The following is a 25,513-nucleotide window of genomic DNA, read 5'->3' on the forward strand; positions in this document are numbered from 1 at the left end:
AATGGTAGTTCCTATGTGTCCATTCTATGAGAACTGTATTCCAGCAACAAACCTATTTAGTTCAAATTCTGTATGAATTTTTCCTTGTCTTTTATTTTTCTGTGTATTCAGAAGTATGGCGCATGATGAGGAAACATTGGCATCACAGGTAAAAAATGAGCTTATGACACATGTGGAAACACAGGCCCCATCTGAGAACCTGGATCAGAATCTGTATCTTTTCAGAAGTACATTTTGTTGTGGTCTGCTTCACACTTGAGAAGAAGTCCGTATACTTCCAACCAGCATGACATTGCCAGCTGAAAAATATATACCACCAACTCTGAACAATGCAAATACAGCACTCAGAAATCCATATGCCTGTTTCCATGCCTTAATTTTATTTAATGTATTTATTTCTTGAAATATATTTTTGTTGATTTCAGAGAAGAAGGGAGATAGACAGAGAGAGACATCAATGAAGAGAGAGAGAATCATTGATTGGCTGCCTCCTTCACAACCCCTACTGGGGATCCAGCCTGCACTCCAGGCATGTGCCCTTGACTGGAATTGAACCTGGGACTCTTCGGTCCACAGGTTGAGACTCTATCCACTGAGCCAAACTGGCTAGGGCTATGCCTTAATTTTAAAGTTTATTTCTTGTAAAGTAAAATCTGTACCGTGAATTTGTGGACATGTGTCAGTGTCAGAAAACATATCAGAGAATGTTACTGGGGCAAAGTGATCTTATTGGGTGATTCAGGATACTCCCCTAGACCCAAACCTCTTTTAACACTGTTTTCATGTTGGGTGACATTATGAACTCATCTGGTGACCTCTTGGTAATCCTGTTTTTTCTTTCAGGAACCGGTGACCTTCAGGGATGTGGCCATAGATTTCTCTCAGGAGGAATGGGAATGCCTGGACCCAGCTCAGCAGAAATTGTACCTGGATGTGATGTTGGAGAACTACAACAACTTGGTGTCCGTGGGTAAGGATGACTTCCTTCCTGAATTCCTACTCCTCCACAGGGTTTTGTTTCCTTTATTATTTTAACATCTCTGAGGGTTATTTTAACATCTTCTGCTTTCTATGCTAGATTCTTGCTCTCAAGGAAGAAATTGGGCACTAGCTGTTTGGCTCATTGGATAGATCACCGTCCTGCACACTAAAAGGTCCCACCTTTGATTCTGGTCAAGGCCAATGCCCGGGTTGGTGGTTCACTCCCCAGTAGGGGGCGTGCAGGAGACATTCTATCAATGGTTCTCTATCGTTGATGTTTCTATCTCTCTCTTCCTCTCCCTTCCCCTCTGAAAACAATGAAAAAATATGTTTTTTTAAATGGGAACAAATTGGGGGACCTTGGGTGTTGAAAACTTTGTGACGTATATTAATTAGGAACTCAGTTTGCACACTTTACATGTTGTCTACAGTAATTAAGGTACTATCAGGTACTATTTTTAAGAGTGATGGTAAAGTTCATTGACTATGTTTCTTAGAGAGAAACATGGATCAGCTGCCTCCTGCATATTATTTTCTAAAATAATATTTTAGAAAATTATTTTCTGGAATATTCTAACATTCTACCATGTCTTCTGGCCATAGTACAAACTGGATTGAAAATGGGAAAGCCTCTATCAAAACTCACACTCCATTTTCTTTTATTTTTTGATTTTTTAAGATTTAGTTGATTTCAGGGAGGAAGGGAGAGTGAGAGAGGCATACAAACTTCAGCTGGGCATTAATTGATTTTTTTGTGTGTGCCCTGACCATTGGTGGGTATAACTTTGTGAGTTTGTGTTCTCTGTATAAATCGCCGGATATGGAACCATTGTGTTACCTGGTACTTGTTTGTAAATATTGGAAAACCCTCCATTGTGTTTTGTTAGTGGCTGCACCAGTGTTTTTATAATTTTGCTGACAGTGTATGAATGTTCTCATTTCTCCACTTCATTGGTAATACATGTCGTTGGCATCCTGTTAGGTGTTCGTTAGTATTTCATGGTGGTGTCAATTTGCATTTCTCTGATGATGAATGAGTTGAACATCATTTAATATGTCTATTGCACATCTATATTCAGATCCTTTGCCCATTTTTCAATCATACTGTCTTTTTGGTGTTAAGATGTATGAGTTCCTTATATATTTGGGATCTTTAGCTTTTGAGGATGTAACATTGCTGGGCTTTTGTTGTTGTTGTTGTTACTTGGTGGTTTCTCTGGTATGTCAAACTTATTCTTCTGTAGTCTCAGTTCTTAATTATTTTAGTTTCTTTGTTATTTCTAGGAAGATATATGCAAACCAGTATTTTTAAGAGTGATGGTAAAGTTCATTGACTATGTTTCTTAGAGAGAAACATGGATCGGCAGCCTCCTGCATAACCCCTGCTGGTGATATGCCCACAACCAAGGTACATGCCCTTGACTGGAATTGAACCTGGGACCTTTCAGTCCGCAGGCCAACCCTCTATCCACTGAGCCAAACCGATTAGGGCTGGACATTTTTTAAATTGTGTTACTTCTTTTTTCATGTTGTCTTGTAAAAGGTCTTTATATATTACAGATATTAAGTACTTATCAGATAATATATTTTGCAGACATTTTTCCCCATTTCACAGTTTGTATTGTGAACGCACTGACAATTTGCTTTATTGTGAAGTTATTTCTAAAGTATATGGGGTGTAATGCCTTTTGACTATTTTGTTTTGTTTACCTTTCCATTTAGTACTATAATAAAAAATGAAATATCATAAAAACTTTTCTATATGACCTAGCCGGATTGGCTAAGTGGATAGAGTATCAACCTGTGGACTGAAGGGTCCTGGGTTCAATTCCAATCAAGGTTGCATGAGCAGGATGGAGGCTCCATCCCCACTATGGGCCATGCAGGAGGCAGTCAATCAGTGAATCTCTTAATGTTTGTATCTCTCTCTCCTCCCTTCCCCTCTGAAAGCAATAAAAATGTATTTTAAAAAAACCAGCCGAAACTGGTTTGGCTCAGTAGATAGAGCGTCGACCTGCGGACTGAAAGGTCCCAGGTTCGATTCCGGTCAAGGGCATGTACCTGTGTTGCAGGCACATCCCCAGTAGGAGATGTGCAGGAGGCGGCTGATCGATATTTCTCTCTCATCGATGTTTCTAACTCTCTATCCCTCTCCCTTCCTCTCTGTAAAAAATCAATAAAATGTATTTAAAAAACAAACAAAAAAAACACACCAAACACATTTCTATAACTCCTCTTTTTACAGATTGAGTTATTACTAGTTTAATGTTTCAATCTTTTATCCATTTTGGTTTAATATTTGTTTATTGTGTTTAATAACAGTCCAACTGCACTCATTCCTTTATCAGTAGACATCTGAGTATCTCAACACTATCCATATATGTGAGAATATCCTTTACTTCTTTGGTGGTGTAAGCACCCATGTAGAAGATCATTTTACCTCATGCATGAGAAGTTGTAAGTAGGTTCTTTATTCTACAGTGCTTCCGTTTTGTACTTGCTGTTAATCCGCACATGAGCACATTTTTTCCATTGATTTTCAGAGAGAGTGAAAGGGTGGGAAGAAGGACAGGGGGGAGAGAGGGAAACATCGATGTGAGAGAGACACATCGACTGGTCCCCTTATGCTCATGCCTCTACCTAGGTTGCGTGAGAATTTGCAAATGAGGTATGTGCCCTTTAAGGGGAATTGAACCAGCCATCCTGAAGTGCACAGGATGATGCTCTAACCCTGAGCCACACTGGCCAGGGCCTACCGTGCTCCTTTATTTACCTGTGTCTTATTGTGTAAATGATACTTTTTGGATCACACCAGTTTTGAATTTTTTTTTTTTTTACAGAGAGGAAGGGAGAGGTATAGAGAGTTAGAAATATTGATGAGAGAGAAACATAGATCAGCTGCCTCCTGCACACCCCCTACTGGGAATGTGCCTGCAACCAAGGTACATGCCCTTGACCGGAATCGAACCTGGGACCTTTCAGTCCACAGGCTGACGCTCTATCCACTGAGCCAAACCAGTCAGGGCTGAAATATTTTTTGAAATCAGGAAGCGTGATGCCATTAAGGTTATACTGTCTCTCCCATGTTTGTTTTGGTTCCCCTGGTGTCCTGTGTCATTTCTTACCCATTTTAGGATGAGGTTTGCTAATTTTCTGAAAAGTGTCACTGGGACGTGGATAGTGACGGCTTTGAATGTTTATGTCAACCTTGGGTACTCGTGACAGCTTATACTGTTAGCATTCCAATTTAAGGTCATTGCATGTGTAGTTCATGTAATGAAATTATGTAATCACAGCCAACACTATTATTATTGATTTTATAGGAAGGGAGAAATATTGGGGGTTGGGTGGGAGGAGAGAGAGAGAGAGAGAGAGGTACATTTATTTCCCCACTTAGTTATGCATTCATTGGTGACTTTTTATTTTATTTCATTTTTTAAATTTTTTTTTTTTGGCGCCGTGATTCGGATGCGACATTGGTGACTTTGTAGTGTGCCGTGAGCAAACATCAAAGCTGCAGTGTTTTGGTATGGGGACCACACTGTAAACAACTGAGCTACTCCTGCAAGGCGAGAATGTCCTTTTCTTATCTGTAGTTTAGGCACCCTTGGTGAAGATCTTTAGACCTTTCCAGGAGAATGTCTATGTAGGTCTTTTATTCTACCTTCCTACATTATTTCTCATAATGTCTGTATCACAGGTTTTTTATTTCTTTGTTTATAATTTTTTGTTTTTTTTTATTGATTTCAGAGAGGAAGGGAGAGGAAGAGATAGTTAGAAACATCAATGAGGAGAGAGAATCATTGATAGGCTGCCTCTTACATGTCCCCAACTGGGGATCAAGTCTGCCACCCTCCCATGTGCCCTTGACAGGAATCAAACCTGGGACTTTTCAGTTCACAGTTCGGCACTCTATCCATTGAGCCATACCGGCTAGGGCTGCATTATAGTTTTTTGATAACAGAAGCTTTGAACCTTTGAAGTACGTTTTATAATCAGGAAGCCTGAAGCCTTTAATTTCATACATTCTTTTCGTTTTTAAATATATTTTATTGATTGTTTACAGAGAGGAAGGGAGAGGGATAGAGAGTTAGAAACATCAAAGAGAGAGAAACATCAATAGCTGCCTCCTGCACACCCCCCAATAGGGATGTACCTGCAACCAAGGTACATGCCCTTGACTGGAATCGAACCTCGGACCCTTCAGTCCGCAGGCTGATGCTCTATCCACTGAGCCAAAACATTTAGGGCCATACATTCTTTTCTTGATTGACTTGATTACATGGAGTCCTGTGACATTCACATTAATTTTAGAAAGAGCTTTTCTATTTCCACTAGAGGTGTCACTGGGACTTTGATAGGGATTGCTTTGTATGTTTAGGTCACTTTAGGTACTAATGACAGCTGATACTTTTATTTTAGATTTTATTGTTTTATTGCTTAAAGTATTACAAAGAGTATTACATATGTCTCCTTTTTTTCCCCGCCCTTGACAATCCCCTCGACTCCCCTACCCCCCCCAGTGTCTTATGTCCATTGGTTATGCTTATATGCATGCATACAAGTCCTTCGGTTGATCTCTTACCCTCCCCTCCTGGCCCCCAACCCTCCCCGGCCTTCCTGCTGTAGTTTGACAGTCTGTTCAAGGCTACTCTGCCTCTGTATCTATTTTTGTTCATAAGTTTATAATGATCTTTATTATCCATAAATGAGTGAGATCATGTGGTATTTTTCCTTCATTGACTGGCTTATTTCACTTAGCATAATGCTCTCCAGTTCCATCAATGCTGTTGCAAATGGTAAAAATTCCTTCTTTTTTACAGCAGCATAGTATTCCATCGTGTAGATGTACCACAGTTTTCTAATCCATTCATCTACTGATGGGCACTTAGGCTGTTTCCAGATCTTAGCTATGGTGAATTGTGCTGCTATGAACATAGGGGTGCATATATCCTTTCTGATTGATGTTTCTGTTTTCTTGGGATATATTCCTAGAAGTGGGATTACGGGGTCAAATGGGAGTTCCATTTTTAGTTTTTTGAGGAAACTCCATACTGTCTTCCATAGTGGCTGTACCAGTCTGCATTCCCACAAGCAGTGCAGAAGGGTTCCTTTTTCTCCACATCCTCTCCAGCACTTGTCGTTTGTTGATTTGTTGATGATAGCCATTCTGACAGGTGTGAGATGGTACCTCATTGTTGTTTTGATTTGCATTTCTCGGATGATTAGTGACTTTGAGCATGTTTTCATATGTCTCTTGGCTTTCTGAATGTCCTCTTTTGAAAAGTATCTATTTAGGTCCTTTGCCCATTTTTTGATTGGATTGTTTATCTTCCTTTTGTTAAGTTGTATGAGTTCCCTATAAATGTTGGAGATTAAACCCTTATCTGTGATAACATTGGCAAATATGTTCTCCCATGCAGTGGGCTTTCTTGTTGTTTTGTTTTTGGTTTCTTTTGCTGTGCAGAAGCTTTTTATTTTGATGTAGTACCATTTGTTTATTTTCTCTTTAGTTTCCAATGCCCTAGGAGCTGTATCGGTGAAGAAATTGCTTCTGCATATGTCTGAGATTTTGTTGCCTTTGGATTCTTCTAGTATTTTTATGGTTTCCCGTCGTACATTTAAGTCCTTTATCCATTTTGAGTTTATTTTTGTGTATGGCATAAGTTGGTGGTCTAGTTTCATTTTTTTGCATGTATCTGTCCAATTTTCCCAACACCATTTATTGAAGAGACTATCTTGTCTCCATTGTATGTTCTTACCTCCTTTGTCAAATATGAATTGAGCATACTGGTTCGGGTCGATTTCTGGGCTCTCTATTCTATTCCATTGATCTATATGTCTGTTCTTGTGCCAGTACCAGGCAGTTTTGAGAACAGTGGCTTTGTAATACAGCTTGATATCTGGTATTGAGATCCCACCTACTTTGTTCTTTCTCAGAATTGCTGCAGCTATTCGGGGTCTTTTTTTTATTCCAGATGAATTTTTGGAGAGTTCGTTCTAGGTCTGTGAAATATGCCATTGGTATTTTAATGGGAAGTGCATTGAATTTATAGATTGCTTTGGGTAGTATGGACATTTTTATGATGTTGATTCTACCAATCCAAGAACATGGTATGTTCTTCCATCTGTTTATGTCTTCCTCTATCTCATTTTTCAACGTACTGTATTTTTCTGAGTAGAGGTCTTTTACCTCTTTAGTTAAGTTTATTCCTAGGTATCTTAATTTTTTTGGTGCGATGGTAAATGGGATTGTTTTTTTAGTCTCTCTTTCTGTAAGTTCACTATTGGTGTATAGAAATGCCTCAGATTTCTTGGCGTTAATTTTGTATCCTGGTACATTGCCAAATTCATTTATTAAGTCTAATGGTTTTTTGATGGAGTCTTTAGGGTTTTTTATGTATAATATCATGTCATCTGCAAATAGGGACAGTTTTACTTTTTCTTTTCCAATTTTGATGCCTTTTATTTCTTCTTATCTAATTGCAATGGCTAATCCTTCCAGTACTATGTCGAACAGGAGTGGTGAGAGTGGGCATCCCTGTCTTGTTCCTGTTCTTAGGGGAAATGGTGTTAGTTTTTGTTCATTGAGTATGATGTTGGCTGTGGGTTTGTCATATATGGTTTTTATTATGTTGAGGTATGATCCTTCTATTCCCACCTTGCTGAGAGTTTTTATCAAGAAAGGGTGTTGGATTTTGTCAAATGCTTTTTCTGCATCAATTGATATGACTACGTGGTTTTTATCTCTCAAATTTGTTTATGTGATGTATTATGTTTATTGATTTGCGGATATTGTACCATCCTTGCATCCCTGGGGTAAATCCAACTTGGTCATGGTGTATGATCTTTCTGATGTACTGCTGGATCTGATTTGCTAGGATTTTGTTGAGCATTTTGGCATCTATGTTCATGAGGGATATTGGCCTGTAATTCTCTTTCATTGTGTTGTCTTTGTCTGATTTTGGTGATGCTGGCTTCATAGAATGACCTTGGAAGTGTTCCTTCCTCTTGAATTTTTTGGAATATTCTAAGGAGGATAAGTTTTAGTTCTTCCTTGAATGTTTGGTGAAACTCCCCTGTGAAGCCGTCTGGCCCCGGGCTTTTGTTTGCTGGAAGCGTTTTGATGACTGCTTCAATTTCCTCCATAGTTATTGGCCTATTGAGACTTTTAGCTTCTTCCTGATTAAGTTTTGGAAGGTTGTATTTTTCTAGGAATATGTCCATTTCCTCCAGGTTGTCTAGTTTGTTGGAGTAGAGTTGTTCGTAGTATTTTTTAACAATCCTTTGTATTTCTGTGGGGTCTGTTGTTATTTCTCCTCTTTCATTTCTGATTTTGTTTATTTGGGTCCTCTCTCTTTGTTTCTTGGTGAGCCTGGCTAGAGGTTCATCAATCTTTTTTTTTTTAATATATATATTTTCTTGATTTTTTACAGAGAGGAAGGGAGAGAGATAGAGAGTCAGAAACATAGATGAGAGAGAAACATCGATCAGCCGCCCCTGCACACTCCCTACTGGGGATGTGCTCGCAACCCAGGTTCATGCCCTTGACTGGAATCGAACCTGGGACCCTTCAGTCCGCAGGCCGATGCTCTATCCACTGAGCCAAACCGGTTTCGGCAATCAATCTTGTTTATCCTTTCAAAGAACCAGCTCTTGGTTTTGTTGATCTTTTGTATTGTTTTTTTGGTCTCTATGTCATTTATCTCCTCTCTGATCTTTATTATTTCTTTCCTTCTGCTCACTCTGGGCCTTTCTTGTTGCTCTCTTTCTAACTCTTTGAGTTGTAGGGCTAAGTAATTTATTATCATTGTTTCTTGTTTTTTGCAGTAGCCTTGTAGAGCTATGAACTTCTCTCTCAAGACTGCTTTTGCTGTATCCCATAGGTTTTGGATTGTTGTGTTTGTCGTTTTTTGCCATGATGTTTTTTATTTCTTCTTTGATCTCTCTGGTAACCCATTCATTGTTTAATAGCATGCTATTTAACCTCCATGTGTTTGATTTTTTTGGATTGTTTTTATTGTAGTTGATTTCCAGTTTCATGCCATTGTGATCTGAGAAGATGCTTGATATGATTTCTATCTTCTTGAATTTGAAGAGACTTTGCCTGTGACCCAATATATGGTCTATCTTTGAAAATGACCCATGTGCACCTGAGAAGAATGTGTATTCTGTGGCTTTGGGATGAAATGTTCTGAAGATGTCAATTAATTCCATCCAATCTAGTGAGTCACTTAGGATTGATGTTTCTTTGCTGATTTTTTGTTTAGAGGATTTGTCCAATGGTGATAGTGGGGTGTTAAAGTCCCCTGCTATGATTGTATTGCTGTCAATCTCTCCCTTGGTCCCCTCCAGAAGTTTTCTTATGTATTTGAGTGCTCCTATATTGGGTGCGTATATGTTTACCAGAGTTATTTCTTCTTGTTGGATTGCTCCCTTTAGTATTATGAAGCGGCCTTCCTTATCTCTTTTTATGTCCTTCACTTTGAGATCTAATTTGTCAGATATAAGTATTGCTTACCCAGCTTTTTTTTTTCATTTCCATTCGCCTAAAAAACCTTTTTCCATCCTTTCACCATCAGTCTGTGTGCGTCTTTTTTTCTGAGGTGGGTTTCCTGTAGACAGCAGATATATGGGTCATGTTTTCTTATCCACTCAGTTACCCTATGTCTTTTGATTGGGGCATTTAATCCATTTACATTTAAAGTTATTATTGATGGATACTTGTGTGTCGCCATTTTTATTCTTTACCCCTGTGTTCCTTCTTCGTTTCCTATTTTTTCTTTTTACAGCAGACCCTTTAGCATCTCTTTTTATTGATTTTTTACAGAGAGGAAGGGAGAGGGATAGAAAGTTAGAAACATCGATGAGAGAGAAACATCGATCAGCTGCCTCCTGCACACGCCCTAATGGGCATGTGCCCGCAACCAAGGTACATGCCCTTGATCAGAATCGAACCCGGTACCCTTTAGTCCCCAGGTTGACACTCCATCTGCTGAGCCAAACCGGTTAGGGCCCTTTAGCATTTCTTGCATTGCTGGTTTGGTGGTAATCAATTTCTGTAGTCCTTTTTTGTCTGTGAAGCTCCTGATTTCACCCTCAGTTTTGATTGATAGCCTTGCTGGGTACTGTATTCTTGGATTCAGACCCTTCCTTTGCATGACTTTGTATATTTCATTCCATTCCCTTCCTGCCTGATGTGTTTCTGTTGAGAAATCCGTCGCTAGTCTGATGGGGGATCCTTTGTAGGTAGCTTTCTGTCTCTCTCTCACTACTTTTAAGATTCTTGCTTTGTCGTTGGTGTTTGCCAGTGTGCCTTGGCGTCGGTCTTTTGGGGTTCATTCTGTTTGGGACTCTGTGAACTTCTTCGATTTTTGTGAGTTTTTAATTTATTTATTTTTATTTTTTTAAAAAATATATATTTTATTGATTTTTCACAGGGACGAAGGGAGAGGGATAGAGAGTTAGAAACATCGACCAGCTGCCTCCTGCACACCTCCTACTGGGGATGTGCCCGCAACCAAGGTACATGCCCTTGACTGGAATCAAACCTGGGACGTTTCAGTCCACAGGCCAACGCTCTATCCACTGAGCCAAACCGGTTAGGGCTTGTGTGAGTTTTTTCTTCCCTATATCAGGGAAGTTTTCTGTCATTATTTTTTCAAACAGGTTTTCTATTCCTTGCTCAGTTTCCTCTTCTTCTGGCACCCCTATTATGCGGATGTTGTTTCGTTTTGTCTTGTCCCAAAGTTCTCTTAGGTTCTCCTGCTTTTTAATTTTATTTTCTAGAACCTGCTCTGCTTGGGTATTTTTTTAAAAAATATATATTTTATTGATGTTTTACAGAGAGGAAGGGAGAGGGATAGAGAGTTAGAAACATCGATGAGAGAGAAACATCGACCAGCTGCCTCCTGCACACTCCCCACTGGGGATGTGCCTGCAACCAAGGTACATGCCCTTGACTGGAATCGAACCTGGGACCTTTCAGTCCACAGGCCAACCCTCTATCCACTGAGCCAAACCGGTTTGGCCCTGCTTGGGTATTTTTTCGTACCTCGTCTTCTAGCTCACTGATGCGGTCCTCTGCTTCTTTTAGTCTACTGTTGATGCTTTCTATTGAGTTCTTTATAGCAGTGATGTCATTTTTCATTTCTTCTTGGTTCTTCTTCATTTCCTCTTGGTTCTTACACATATTGTTGAATTTGTCTTCCATTCTTTTCATCCACCTTATGACCATTTCTCTTAATTCTTTCTCTGACAGGTTGCTTGCCTCCATTGCCCCCATTTCGTTTACTTCCTTTTCTGGTGATGCCTGTTTTTCTTTCATATGTGGGCTGTTTCTTTGTCTCCCCATGATCTCTCTTTTCCAGGTGTTTGGTTATGTAGTTCTCTCTCTGCTGCATTGATTTAAAGGCACAAAATATAACACAACAAGGCACAAAGCACAAGGTACTGAACACTAATGTATTCATGATACTAATAACCCCAAATAAAGATGACCACCAGATCAAAGAGAATTAGGGGATAAGGAAGAAAAAGGAGGAAAAAAAAGGAAAAAGAGGAGTGCAAAAATGAAATTGGGAAAAGGAAAAAAAAAAGAGAGAGAAAAGAAAGAGAATGAAATAGAAGAGGGGAAGAAACTATTTATATGGAGAAAACTCCAATAGAACAGCCACTAATCCCAACAAATTCCAGCAACAGAATGCAAACTATAAACAACAATTGATAACAAGTGAGGCAAGGGAAAACGAGCAAAAAAAAAAAAATTGGAAGAGAAAAACAAAACAAACAAACAGAAAAATAGAAAGAAAAAGCAAAACAATCTTACAAACAAGCATTAAAAACACCCCCAATATACTGAACAATCAAGTAAACAACAACCAAATGACAGAGAGAAAAAAAATTTTGGATAGTGAAGAAAGAGAAGAGAGAGGTGTATATGGATTTAGAGCAAGGGATTGGAAATTAGATATATAAGTAGGGTGAAATTTTAGCATTGATTAAAGAGAAGGAATATGAAAAATCTAAAGCAGGAATAGGGTAAGAAACAGAACCACAAAAGGGGAAAAGTGAGGAGGAGAGTTTTGGTTAAGGTAAAGTTGAGGTAAAGTAAAATGATGCTAAAGGAAAGATGAAACTAGAATGTAGAACACTAATCCCAAAATAAGATAAAGAGAAAATATAATGACACTTTAAAAAAAGGTAAAATGGTAGTAGAAATAATACTGGTTAAAAATAAAAATGTAGCCGAACCGGTTTGGCTCAGTGGATAGAGCGTCGGCCTTCGGACTCAAGGGTCCCAGGTTCGATTCCGGTCAAGGGCATGTACCTTGGTTGCAGGCACATCCCCAGTGGGGGCGTGCAGGAGGCAGCTGATCTATCTCTCTCATCGATGTTTCTAACTCTCTGTCCCTCTTCCTTCTTCTCTGTAAAAAATCAATAAAATATATATTTAAAAAATAAATAAATAAATAAATAAATAAATAAAAATGTAATAATTAAAAAGGTAAAATCAGGTGATGAAAAAAGAAAAAAATTAGTTTCTTAAGTAAAAGGTGAAAAATAAATAGATAAATAAAAATGTGCAGTAGTGAAGGTCCTTCAGTTCCTCTACACTTCTGTTTGACACGCCTTAGTCCTGTCAGGTATTCAGGAGAGTGTTGAAGTTCCCTGCGATACACTGTTCCTCCGTTTTGTAAACCACAGTCCTGATTTTAAAGCAGGCAGTATTTGTTTCCCAGACTGCCTTTATTTGTGTTTACAGAAGAGTCAGTTTGTGGTTCAGCCTCTGGTTGGCAGTGTTTCTTGATTGACCTCCAAGGCTTTAAGTTCTCTCTAGCCAGTGTTTTTGGAGAGCTGTTTCTGCCATAGAGCTGTTTCTTTGATTGTTACTCCCAGCTCTGATTCCCAGGTTCCACAAAAACAACTTTTCCCTGCAGTCTCTGTGAGTGACCCCAATTGGGCGATCCTATGTATTGGGTTTAATAATCAAATGCAAAGATTTAAGGGGGAGAGAGAGGAAAAAAAAGGGCCTGAGAAGGTGCTCGAACTCTAGCAACCCTCCACCGTCCAGCTCTATGTGCAGTCTCTTCTGCACATCCTCTCTCCCTTGGCACTAAGCAGCTGGTACACTGGCAAAACCCAAGGCTGCCTTTTTGCACCCAGTCCAGCTATGGGCTTATTTTTAGCGTTCCCTTCTGGCGGCAGCCCTGTGAGACCCCTTTCGCACTCACGGATCACGCTGGCCCCAATGGCCGCAGACCTTGTGGGGCACAGACTACCCCTGCATGCGTTCCTCTCTCCAACCTGAATTGCAAACCACACCCTTTATCAAGGCAAAATCTGACCTTTCCTTGAGGAGGAGCAGGGCTCCTCTGAGTCCACGTATTCGCGCTGCTTTAGATCCAGTGTTTCCGGGTCAGTAGACAATTCCTGGATGCTGTGGTTGAAGGTCGCTGGATGTATACGCTTCCGAAAACAGCCACTCTAGATGGCGCGGACTCAGCGGCTGAGCCAGCCATTCCGGGAGAGTTTTCAGCCGCCGTCTCCAACAGTCCCCTTTCTCTGGGAGTACTCTGCCTTTCCCGGCTGCAAACTGTCTCCCAGCTGAATTTCCTCTGCCTATTCGGGCTAGATGTTACTCGGTTCAGCTGCTCACCCTATCTGCTCCGGGACAAGGCACGGACACGTCCGTCTATACCGCCGCCATTTTCTCCTCCTCAGGAGTTTCTTATTTTCTCTTCATATTTCCTCATATTTATTGGCTTCTCAGAATCAAAATTTTAATGATTTATGTACAAATTATTTGATTAGTTATTATTTTTTAAATGTATCGTTATTGATTACAGAGAGGAAGGAAAAGAGAGAGAGAGAAACATCAATGAAGAAAGAAAATCATCGATTGGCTGCCTCCTGCCTGATCGGATATTGAGCCTTCAATCCATGTTTGTAACCTGACTTGGAACCAAACTGTGACCACCCAGTTCATAGATTGAAGCTCAACTATTGAGCCACTGCTTCCAGGCAAATTTTTTTTTCTCATCCTTTTTTTAAAATTATTTTTTAAAATCTTTATTGTTGAGGTTATTACAGATGTCCCTCTTCCCGCTCTCCTTGGTTCCCCTCCACCCGTTTCCCACCCCACCTCCAGCCCTCGCCCCACCCTATTGTACATATCCATAGGTACTGCATTCATGCATATAAGACTTTGTCTAAACTCTTCCCGCACCCCCCACAGCCCCTTCCCTCTGAGAATCGTCAGACTGTTCCATTTCCATGCCCTTGATTCTATTCATTCACCAGTTTATTCTGTTCATCAGATTTTTTATTCATTTGGCTTTTAGATTTACTTGTTAATAGATAGAATTTGTTCTCACTTTGTTGTTCATAATTTTTATCTTTATTTTTTTCTTCTCCTTCCTCTTCTTAAAGAATACCCTTCAGTATTTCATATAAGACTGGTGTGGTGGTGATGCACTCCTTTAGCTTTTTCTTGTCTGTGAAGCTCTTTATCTGACTTTCAATTCTGAATGATAGCTTTGCTGGGTAGAGTAATCTTGGTTGTAGGTTTTTGCTGTTCATCATTTGAATATTTCTTGCCACTCCTTTCTGGCCTACATAGTTTTTGTTGAGAAATTAGCTGACACTTGTGTGGGTACTCCCTTGTAGGTAACTAACTATTTTTGTTGCTGCTTTTAAGATTCTCTCTTTGTCTTTTGCCCTTGGCATTTTACTTATGATGTGTCTTGGTGTGGTCCTCTTTGGATTCCTCTTGTTTGGGGTTCTCTGCGCTTCCTGGACTTGTAAGTCTATTTCTTTCACCAGGTAGGGGAAGTTTTCTGTCATTAGTTCTTCAAATAGGTTTTCAATATCTTGCTCTCTTTCTTCTTCTGGCACCCCCATAATTCGGATGTTGGTATGCTTGAAGTTGTCCCAGAGGCTCCTTACACTATCTTCATATTTTTGTATTCTTTTTTTCTTTTTACTCTTACTGTTGGGTGGTTTTTGCTTCCTTGTATTTCTAATCATTGACTTGATTCTTGGGATCCTCTAGTCTACTGTTGAATCCTTATATATTATTCTTTATTATAGTCAGTGTATGCTTAATTTCTGACTGGTCCTTTTCCATTTTTTGGCATTGTCTTTAAGATCCTTGAAGGTCTCACTAAGTTCCTCAGAGGTTTCTAGAAGATTCTTGAGTAACCTTATAATTGTGGTTGTGAACTCTATATACCGTAGTTTGCTTTCTTCCATTTCTTTCATTTATGACATGTTTCTTTGTCTCGCATTTTGTCAGTTTTACTGTGTTTGTTTCTATGTACTAGGTAAGTGCTCAGTCTCCTTGAGTTGATAGCGTGGCCTTGTGTAGTTGGTGTCCTATCGGGCACAGTGGCTCAGCCTCCCCAATCACCTGAGGTGGACACTCTTGGTGCATCCCTTTGTGGGCTGTATGCACAGTGTTGTTGTAGTTGAGCCTTGATTGCTGTTGGTATCAGTGGTGGGAATTGACCTTCAGGCCAATTGGCTGTGGGGACAAGCTGTGACTACAATGGGAGAGCTGCTGTGCAGGAGATACCCATATGGGGCAGAACTCACTTCATTGGGGCTTTGATGCTCACAGAGTCTTCCCTTTGAGTGTGTCACTTATGAATGTGAAGAGTTGTAAACTGGTATGGTCTCACACTGACCACTGGGTACATTGGTGCAAAGTCAGCCACTGCGTGGCACCACCCAACAGGAGCTATGGAGAGATCTGTAAATTCCCCCTCTTCGTATCGGTTTGGAAGTGCCCAGAAGAGGCCCAGCTGTGAAGCAAGGCGGCTGATGCTGGTGCCAGTTTTTAGGTCCTTTTTTTGATAGCTTTGGTGCTCCCTGACCAGCTGTAGCTTGTTTGACAGGTTTTAGGCTGAGAAAGGACAGGCCTTTCATATGCAAAAGCCTCTGCTCACAGCTTGGGTGTGGTTATAAATTGGGTAAGGCAGGGTCTCAAGGAATCTCCAGGGCGGAGCAAAGAGCAATGGCTGCCAGTCAGTTCTTCACCTAGGAGGTCCCAGCATAGGAACAATGATCGCTGCAAGCACCTCTGTCCGGAAGAGAGCTGCCCCCGTGTTCCTGCCCCGATGCCAGACAGTCCAGTTTCTCCCGGTATGTGTCTGTGTGCCTCCCGAGTCTCGCACGGCACTGGAGCTCAGAGCAAGTGGAAGCTTGTACCTCCCTCCCAATTAAAAAAGTGGCACACCCTTGTGCCAGCCCGTTTCGCACCTCCTACCAGTCTCATTGCACTTTCTTCTTTACCTCTCTAGTTGTACTTTCACTCAGCCAGCTTTCCTGCCATTTGGATAGTTGTTTTGTAATTTTGATGTGGTTGTGGGAGGCAGCAGGTAACAGGTGTTTACCTAGGCCTCCATCTTGGTTCCTCTCTCCCAGGCAAATTCTTTGATGTTTTAAGTTATGATTCTACTGTATTTTTTAATTTGGCTATTCTGTTTTTCAACTCCCTTTTCAGGGTTGTGTTTGTAAGATACTCTCTCATTGTATTTTTATTTTGATTCTATAATATTTTGGTGATATTATTTAGTTCTATTTTTTTTCTCCTTTTTGGCTTTAAGATATTTAGTTCCATTCCTTTTTTAAAATATATTTTTATTGATTTCTGAAACAAAGTGAGGGGGAGAGAGATAGAAACATGAATGATGAGATAGAATCATTGATCGGCTCCCTCCTGCATGGCCCCCCTGTGGGTATCAAGTCTTTAACCAAGGCATGTACCTTTGACTGGATTTGAACCAGGGACCCTTCAGCCCACAGGCCGACACTCTATCCACTGAGCCAAACTTTTTCAGGTAAATAATATCTTTCTATTGACACAGTCCCAGTTTGTTTTTCTGATGGTACACTTTTTCTGATTCTGTGCATGACTTGATATGTTTTTGTTGAGATTCTGGAATTGTAAACAACCAGGCTTTTGAACATCCTTTCTATAGGAGGAAACAAATAATAACCATCTGTGGCAAAAATTCTACTTTCATTGCACATTGGTTTCAGTTCCTGTTTTCTTCGTACCATTGTCTGTTTAATTTCACAGTTGAAATGTTCTCTGTGTCTTTCTCAGACCCATGGTATCTTTTCAGGTTTGATTCACATCTTCAGTACTGCAGTTTGTGGTGCTCGAACAATTTATCATTGTCTCTTTATAGCAGCCACAACAGGGCACTCACTGTGTACTGCCATTCCATTCGCACTCTGTCATGCACAACAGACACATGTTCTTGAAGATGCCTCAATACAGTGAGATCATTGAACATGCACTTCCCTCATCTCTGTCTCCAGCAAAGAAACTGGGAATTGGAAGTGTTGTTATAATATTGCCATTGTGTGATAGGGGTTTGAGCAGGTATCGTTGGCATATGTAAGAAACTCTTTGCCCCTATTTGATGTGAGTTTTCTTCCTTGTACCTAGCTTGAGCTTTCTTTGAATTCTTCACTGGTTCTTAGAGTACTCCAAAATGTCATTTGGTCAATACTTGCTGTGCACTTACCTGATTGTCAAACCTGAAATTTTGTTTTCTTTCAGCTGTGCCACCTAAAGATAACCAAGCCTTTAGGCCAAAGCCCGGAATAGAAAATTTATTCCCTGAAATAATACTGGTAAGATATAAAAGGTTTCACTTTGATAATGTACACTTAATGAAAGTCTTGGAATTTGAGGAAGAGTGTGATGAGAAGAGAGGATTTTAATATGAACAGAACTAATCTGGAACAATTATCATAATAAATTTTTTGTTACCTAACAATGTCAGGTGTAGTATGGATTTGGGAAACCTCCCATATTAAAGTCAGTTACATTGGCAGATCATTGTGTTTCTGCACATGAAGATTGAAAACAACCTTTTACTGTTACCCAATCTTGGAAAGGAAATCTGGAAAGTCTAGTAACTCATGTAGTCTCTAGAGTAAATAATCATTTCAATTGTTTAAAAGGTAGGGTGGGATTAAACTTTCAATCATTTCTAAAATGTATAAATTTATAATGTATCTATATAATATAATGTGCTCAATTTGGCAATCTTGTATGGTTTTTTTAATTAAAAAATGTATTTTTATTGATTTCATGGAGTAAAGGACAGGAAAAGGGAGAGGAAAATATCAATGATGAGAGAGAATTATTCATTGGCTGCCTCCTGCATGCCTCCCACTGGGGACTGATCCCCAAGCTGGCCCATGGAATGGAACCGTGATCTTCTTATTTATACTTGGAAGCTCAACCACTGAGTCATGCTGGTTGAGCAGTTTGGCAATCTTTTAAACAAGGATTCATTCTTATTCCTCTAACAATTAAGATGTTGTATTTATATTCTGTCTATAATCTTATATAATAAAAGCCCAATATGCTAAGTGTTCCGTCATCCAGTCATCCATTCATCCAATCAAAACAATATGCTAATGATATGCTAAGCCCACTAACTGCTCACTATGATGTACACTGACCACCAGGGGGCAGACGCTCCAACCAGTAGGTTAGCTTGCTGCTCGGGTCAGGCCGATGAGGACTGAGCGAGATGAGCCAGACAGGCCCTGGAGCACTACCACAGGCCCTTCCTGATTGGACAACCTTTCACATCCCTCCCCGCCCCCGATCATGCACCAGTGGGGTCCCTCTGCCTGGCCTGCACCCTTTCAACAATCCAGGATGCCTCAGGGGATGTCGGAGAGTTGGTTTCTGCCCCATCCCGCAAAACATGAGAGCTGGCCCCTGGTGGTCAGTGCGTTCCCACAGGCAGAGCACTGCTCAGCCAGAAGCTGGGCTCACAGCTGGTGAGTGCAACTGGGGTGGCAGGAGTTTCTCCCACCTCCGTGTCAGCACTAAGATGTCTGACTGTTGGCTTACACCCATTACCTGAAAGGAGCAGACCTAAGTCGACAGTTGGATATCTCCAGAGGGCTTCCAGACTGCAAGAGGGTGCAGACTGGGCTGAGGGATCCACCCTAAGTGCACAATTTTTATGCACCAAGCCTCTAGTATTAATATATTATGAAAACTTTAATGAGTATCACAAAATGGTTCTCATAGATCTAGGATACATGTTTAATGTAATCATAACTCTCACTAAAGGTCTTTCTGTCTCCCATTATTACCAGAGTACACATAATGGAGCTAGCAATTATCAATGGATTGAACACTGGAACAACTTTAAGCAAGAGTCATATCTTAATCATCGGACAAGTGAGCTTGCAGAGGACCATCAGAAAAGTGGAAATGTCTTTGACCAAATGTCCAGTCACAATATACGTCAGGTTATTCGTATTGTGAAGAAGACACGCCAAGGAAATCAATGTGTCCATTCTTTTCAGCAGTCTTCAAATTACAGTGGGCAAGAGAATATTCATCCTGGGGAGGAGGCTTACAAATGGAATCTTTGCGGTAGAATCTCCAGTCAAATATACAATCTAAATGGACAGGAAACAATCCATAGTGGAGAAAAACCTTATAAATGTAAAGATTCTGGTAAAACATCTAATTGGCCTTCAGGTTGTACTCTAAAAAAGAGAATTCGTACTAGAGAGAAGTCTTACAAATGTAAAGCATGTGGGAAAGCCTTCCAATGTCGTTCGTCTCTTATTGTACATGAGGGAAGAATTCATGCTAATGCAAAATTTTACAAACTCAAGGAAAATGGAAAAGGCTTTAGTCAGTCCTCAAGACATACTCAACATCATAGAAATCACAGGGGAAAAAAGACTTATAACTGTTCAGAATGCGGCAAAGCCTTTAGCTTACCCTCCACCCTTATTCTTCATCAAAGAATTCACACTGGAGAGAAACCTTATAAATGTAGAGAATGTGGTAAAGCATTCCTCCGCGCCTCAAGCATGATTCGACATCGGAAAGTTCATACTGGAGAGAAACCTTACCAATGTAGCGAATGTTTGAAAGCCTTTAGACAGTCCTCCTCCCTTAATCGTCATCAGCTTATTCATACTGGAGAGAAGCCTTATAAATGTACAGAATGTGGCAAAGCGTTCATTGAGTCCGCAGCTCTTAATCGACATCGGAGAGTTCATACTGGAGAAAAGCCTTATAAATGTACAGAATGTGACAAAGCCTTTAGGCGTTCCTCAAGACTTCGAATTCATCAGAGAATTCACACTGGAGAGAAACCTTACAAATGTAGAGAATGTGGCAAATCCTTTATCAGCCATACAGGTCTTAATAATCATCAAGGTGTTCATAATGAAGATAAGCTTTATAAATGTAGAGAATGTGGTAGAGCATTCCTTCTTGCCTCAAATATGATTCGACATCAGAAAGTTCATACTGGAGAGAAACCTTACAAATGTAGAGAATGTGGCAAAGCCTTTAGTGATTCCTCCTCCCTTCATAGACATCAGACAATTCATACTGGTGAGAAGCTTTACAAATGTAGAGAATGTGGCAGAGCCTTTGGGCACTCCTCATCCCTTAGTTATCATCGTAGAGTTCATACTGGAGAGAGGCCTTACAAATGTAGAGAATGCGGCAAAGCCTTCAGGAAATCCCAAACTCTTACTGACCATCAGAAAACTCATACTGGAGAGAAGTGTCATGAATGTAGAGAATGTGGCAAAGTCTTTAGCCGGGCCTCAGAACTTACTTTGCATCAGAGAGTTCATACTGGAGAGAAGCCGTATAAATGTGAAGAATGTGGCAAAACCTTTAGACAGTCCTCACAACTTACTTTGCATCTGAGAGTTCATACGGGAGAGAAGCCGTATAAATGTAGAGAATGTGGGAAAAGATTCAGTGCGACACAGTCTCTTAATTATCATCAGAAAGTTCATACCAGGGAGAAGCCTTATAAATGTAGAGAATGTGGCAAAGGATTCAGTGCGGCACAGTCTCTTAATTATCACCAGACAATTCATACTGGGGAGAAGCCTTATAAATGTAGAGAATGTGGCAAAGGATTCAGTGTAGAAAAATCCCTTATTCATCATCAGAGAGTTCATACTGGAGAGAAGCCTTATCAATGTAATGAATGTGGCAAAGAGTTTAGGCGTTCCTCAAACTTGTCTAGGCATCAGAGATTTCATACTGGAGAGAAGCCTTATAAATGTAATGAATGTGGCAAAGCCTATGCCTATTCCTTATCCCTTTCTCGTCATCATAGTGTTCATAGTGGAGAGAAACCTTATAGGTGTAATGAATGCGGCAAAGCCTTCAGTGACTCCTCTACCTTAACACACCATCAAAGAGTTCATACTGGTGAGAAGCCTTATATGTGTAATGAATGCGGCAAAGCCTTCAGTGAGTCCTCTAAATTTACACGCCATCAAAGAATTCATAGTGGTGAGAAGCCTTACAAATGCAAACAATGTGGCAAAGCCTTTACCCGGTCCTCAAACCTTACTAATCATCAGAGAGTTCATGCTAGATAGAAGCCTCAGAAATGTAGATAATGTGGCAAAGTCTGCAGGCATTCCTCAGGCCTTCCTGCTCCTCAGATAACCCCTACTTGAGAGAGTCTTCATGAATGTAGAGACTGTGGCCACGCCTTTTGCCAGTCCTCACCCTTTAGTAAGCATCAGAGAGTTCACACTGGAGAGAAGCCTTACAAATGTAGAGAATGTGGCAAAGCCTGCAGGCATTACTCAGCCCTTATTTCCCATTTCAGAGTTCATACTGGAGAGAAGGCCTGTATGTGTCGAATTTGTGTGGAAAATGTGGCAAATCCTTTGACAACCCCTCAAAACTTTCTCCACATCAGAGAGTTCATACTGGAGAGAAGTATTAAAGATTTGAGGAGAGTCATAAGTCCTTTACCAGCAATTAGTACTTACCAAACTCACAGAATTCTAAATGGGAAGAAGCCTTCTGAATGTAAAACATGTAGAAAACCCATTAAAAAGCAATCTTTTATTGCTGTACATGAGAGACTTCATAGTAAAGAGAGAACTTAAAATTGTACAGTATGTGCAAGAGCCTGTACCCACAGCTCAACTTTACTGAATAACCAATGTTTATAGTGGAGGAAAGCCTTTCACTGTAGAAAATGTGAGAAAGCACTGACTGACATTTCTTGGTGGTTTAGCTTTGACCTATGAACCACAATGTCTGTGCAGTTCCCTGGCTGGGCATAAGCCCTGGTTGGAGACTCAATCTCCAGTGTGGGGCATACAGGAGCTAGCTGATCCATGATTCCCTCTGGTCATTGAAATTTCTATCGTTCCCTCTCTTTTCCTCTCTGAAATCAATAAAAATATATTTTGAAAAAAGAAAATGGGAGAAAAACTTGAGTCAGTGTTTATTCCTTTCTGTACATCAGAAAGTTTATATTGGAAAGAAACCTTGCAAATGTAATAATTGAGGTTAGTCCTTTTCTTCTCAATGGAGTCTTCTTTAACAACAGATAACTCATTGTGAAGGAAAGCCTTACATGTGTAGAATGAGGCACAACTTTTAATTATCCTAGTTGTCTTGTTCAACACAAGAAAACTCGTACTGGAGGGAACACATAAATATACCGTGAGTGACTTTGGTAAGCAGTGGGACTGCCTGCATTGTGAAGCTCCGTGGTAGAGCGTGGACCCATGAACTGGGAAGTCAGTGTTCATTTCCTGATCAAAGCTCATGCCCTGTTTGTTGGCTAGATCTCCAGTAGGGTGCACGCAAGAGGCAACTGATCGATGATTCTCTGTTGTTACTGCTGTTTCTCCCTCTGCCTTCTCAAATCCTATACCAGTGCCCTGACCGGTTTGGCTCAGTGGATAGAGTGTCGGCCTGCGGACTGAAGGGTCCCAGGTTCGATTCCAGTCAAGAGCATGTACCTTGGTTATGGCACATCCCCAGTAGGAGAGTGCAGTTCCTAGCATGTTCCAACCAAAGGACTGACAAAATCATTACAGAAACAAGATGTTCAATATTCTTATTCTTTCTGACATACCCATGGAGCATTTGTATGTATATGTGTCTCCTGATATTTTGTGACTATGGCTCATCTGGACCAGGGCTTTATGAATTTGTTCTGTTACACACATACTATGGATCCAGATCATTCATAGAATTCAATCTTATCTAGACAATAGTTCCATTTTCTGGTACTGTAGTGAAGAATGAATGTTGAGGTGTATTTATACTAAATACACATAAGATGTTTGTGTGTGTGTTTGTGTTTCACGTGGCCATTAGGTAAATAGACTAAGCAGACACTGTTCCTTGGGTTAGAGGGCAGAATGTCTTCATTTTGTCCAGATGCATATTCTTCTGCTTTGGGGTGAAAAGCTCCAAGCCAGACATTTCAACACTTTTTAATCTCATGGTACTTGTGAACTAATTATTGATATTCAGTGGTCCACCAAAATATATATTTTGCTAGTCTGCCAAAAAAATGTCTGATTTTGATCCATTCACACCACACAGCTATTACAGTGTTGGCTATTGTCACTTACTTTATTCGACAATCTATGGGTATTGTAGTCTGTGCTATTAAACAGTCACTGTTGCTTGTGAAAATTCTCACAGCACACCAGTTTGCCTGTGTGACACTCCAGTTGATAATCACTGCTGTATACATATCCAATCCAATCCATATTGTCTAATGTGTCATTTAAGACCACATTTTCCTTACTGATTTTTTTCTCTGTAAGATGCATCCGTTGATGTCAATGGGAAATTAAAGTCCCCTACTGTTACTCTGTTACTTATTTTACAAATGTCAAAAACTATATACTGATCACTTTCTGTATCTGAAGGCCACCACACGGGCCTTCCCTGCCTTAGCCAGGTTAGCATGTGGCCCCTTTTGGTCCACACCCAACTCCCAGGAGGCCTCTAAAGCCACCAGGGCTTCAGGCCTGGGATCCTTCCCTGCTGACCCCCGCCACCCACCCATTCAGTAAGAGCCTTGAAGGGAGCATTTCAGATTTGCTTCCAGCTTGTCATCGGTTTGTTTCAAATGCTCTCTTACACAAATTTTCTAAAAAATAACGAGCCTGTTTCCATGGGGTGGGACTTAAAGGGAAAAATGCAGTTTCCCCAGAAGGGGTCACCTGCCCCGTAGGGAGGGGCTTTGTGGAGTGGTCACTGCGCAGGGGTGGGGAACCAGGCTGGGAGGTGTCAGGAGAGGGAGTAAGAAAGACCGGTGGGAGGGAGAAAAGGTGATTGAGGGGTCTCTAGTGAGGGGGTCACTCGGGAAAGTAGCCTGAGGAGGAAGGAAGTGGAGAAATGGGGAGGAGGGGGAGCCCAGAGAGGAAGGGGGGCTGAGAGGGAGAGGGTCCCGGTGAGCAGAAGTGGGGGCCACACAGGAGGAGGCACTTGAGACAGAGACACGTTCAGAGGAGAAGAGTTGGGGGAGCGAGTTCAGGGACAGAAAGGGGGGCTCAGGGATGAGGGAGCGGAGGGAGAGCAGCCCTGAGTCAGCCAGGTGTGGGGAGCAGGACAGAGGGTAACAGACAGCAGATGGGACACAGCCTGGGGAGGGAACTACATATGGAAATAAATATCAGAGTTCTACTCATTAGAGAAAAATTACAAACAAGCAATTAAAGAACTTTTGGCCGGATGAATGTTCACAGCATCAGGAATTCATACTGGGGATGTTGTTAAAATATAGTGAATTTGCCTAAGTAACCTACCGTTAAGCAGTACTAACCATCAATCAATATACATCTAAGAGAAATCGTTTTTATATATATTTTATTGATTTTTCACAGAGAGGAAGTGAGAGAGATAGAGAGCTAGAAACATCGATCAGCTGCCTCCTGCACACCTCCTCCTGGAGATGTGCCCGCAACCAAGGTACATGCCCTTGACCGAAATCGAACCTGGGACCTTTCAGTCCGCAGGCCGACGCTCTATCCACTGAGCCAAACCGATTACGGCTAAGAGAAATCTTTTTTAAGAAATATATATTTTATTGATTTTTTTTACAGAGAGGAAGGGAGAGAGATAGTTAGAAACATCGATCAGCTGCCCCCTGCACACCCCCAACTAGAGATGTGCCCGCAACCAAGGTACCTGCCTTTGACCAGAATAGAACCTGGGACCTTTCAGTCCACAGGCCAACACTCTATCCTCTGAGCCAAACCAGTTAGGGCTCTAAGTCAGTGGTTCTCAACCTTCTGGCCTTTAAATACAGTACCTCATGTTGTGACCCCCAACCATAAAATTATTTTCATTGCTACTTCATAATTGTAATGTTGCTACTGTTATGTATCATAATATAAATATCTGATATGCAGGATGGTCTTAGGCGACCCCTGTGAAAGGGTCGTTTGACTGCCAAAGAGGTCGCGACCCACAGGTTGAGAACCACTCCAAGTGAAATCTTAAAGATACAATGTGCGTGTAGCAAAGATTTTGTCAAAAATTGAATTCATGTATGTCCCCCTAATATTAACTGTGGAAAGCAATGTTACAAATATTAAGAGTAATGATGTGCTTAATTCAAAGACTTTGAACAAGGAGGGGCTGACCTTCTCGCACCTGCCCGCGCGGCCTCTGTCCCTGCACTTTGTCTTGGCTCTGGGGCTCCTCACCTCCCCCTCGCTCAGCTCA

At 40.9% G+C, this 25,513-nt stretch overlaps 1 protein-coding gene and 1 pseudogene across 5 annotated transcripts in view; both read left to right on the forward strand.

Moving 5' to 3' along the window:
- The window catches only part of LOC102418082 (zinc finger protein 91-like), a 45,537-nt gene extending 23,299 nt beyond the window's left edge, over positions 1-22,238 (forward strand). For 2 of the 5 annotated variants that reach the window (XM_023764935.1, XM_023764936.1), the window contains exons 3-6: positions 112-148; positions 844-970; positions 17,555-17,628; positions 19,120-22,238. In XM_023764935.1, coding sequence (XP_023620703.1) covers positions 116-148; positions 844-970; positions 17,555-17,628; positions 19,120-21,396 — 2,511 coding nt within the window. In that variant the 5' untranslated portion in view covers positions 112-115 and the 3' untranslated portion in view covers positions 21,397-22,238. Of the gene's footprint in view, positions 1-111; positions 149-843; positions 971-16,781; positions 16,824-17,554; positions 17,629-19,119 lie in introns of those variants that run through there. The other 3 variants (XM_014466848.2, XM_023764937.1, XM_023764938.1) reach the window with 3 other exon arrangements.
- The window catches only part of LOC102425285, a 66,798-nt pseudogene that overhangs the window by 23,301 nt on the left and 17,984 nt on the right, over positions 1-25,513 (forward strand).

This window comes from Myotis lucifugus, unplaced genomic scaffold (assembly GCF_000147115.1).
Source record: "Myotis lucifugus unplaced genomic scaffold, Myoluc2.0 scaffold_365, whole genome shotgun sequence".
NCBI classification, from domain to species: domain Eukaryota; kingdom Metazoa; phylum Chordata; class Mammalia; order Chiroptera; family Vespertilionidae; genus Myotis; species Myotis lucifugus.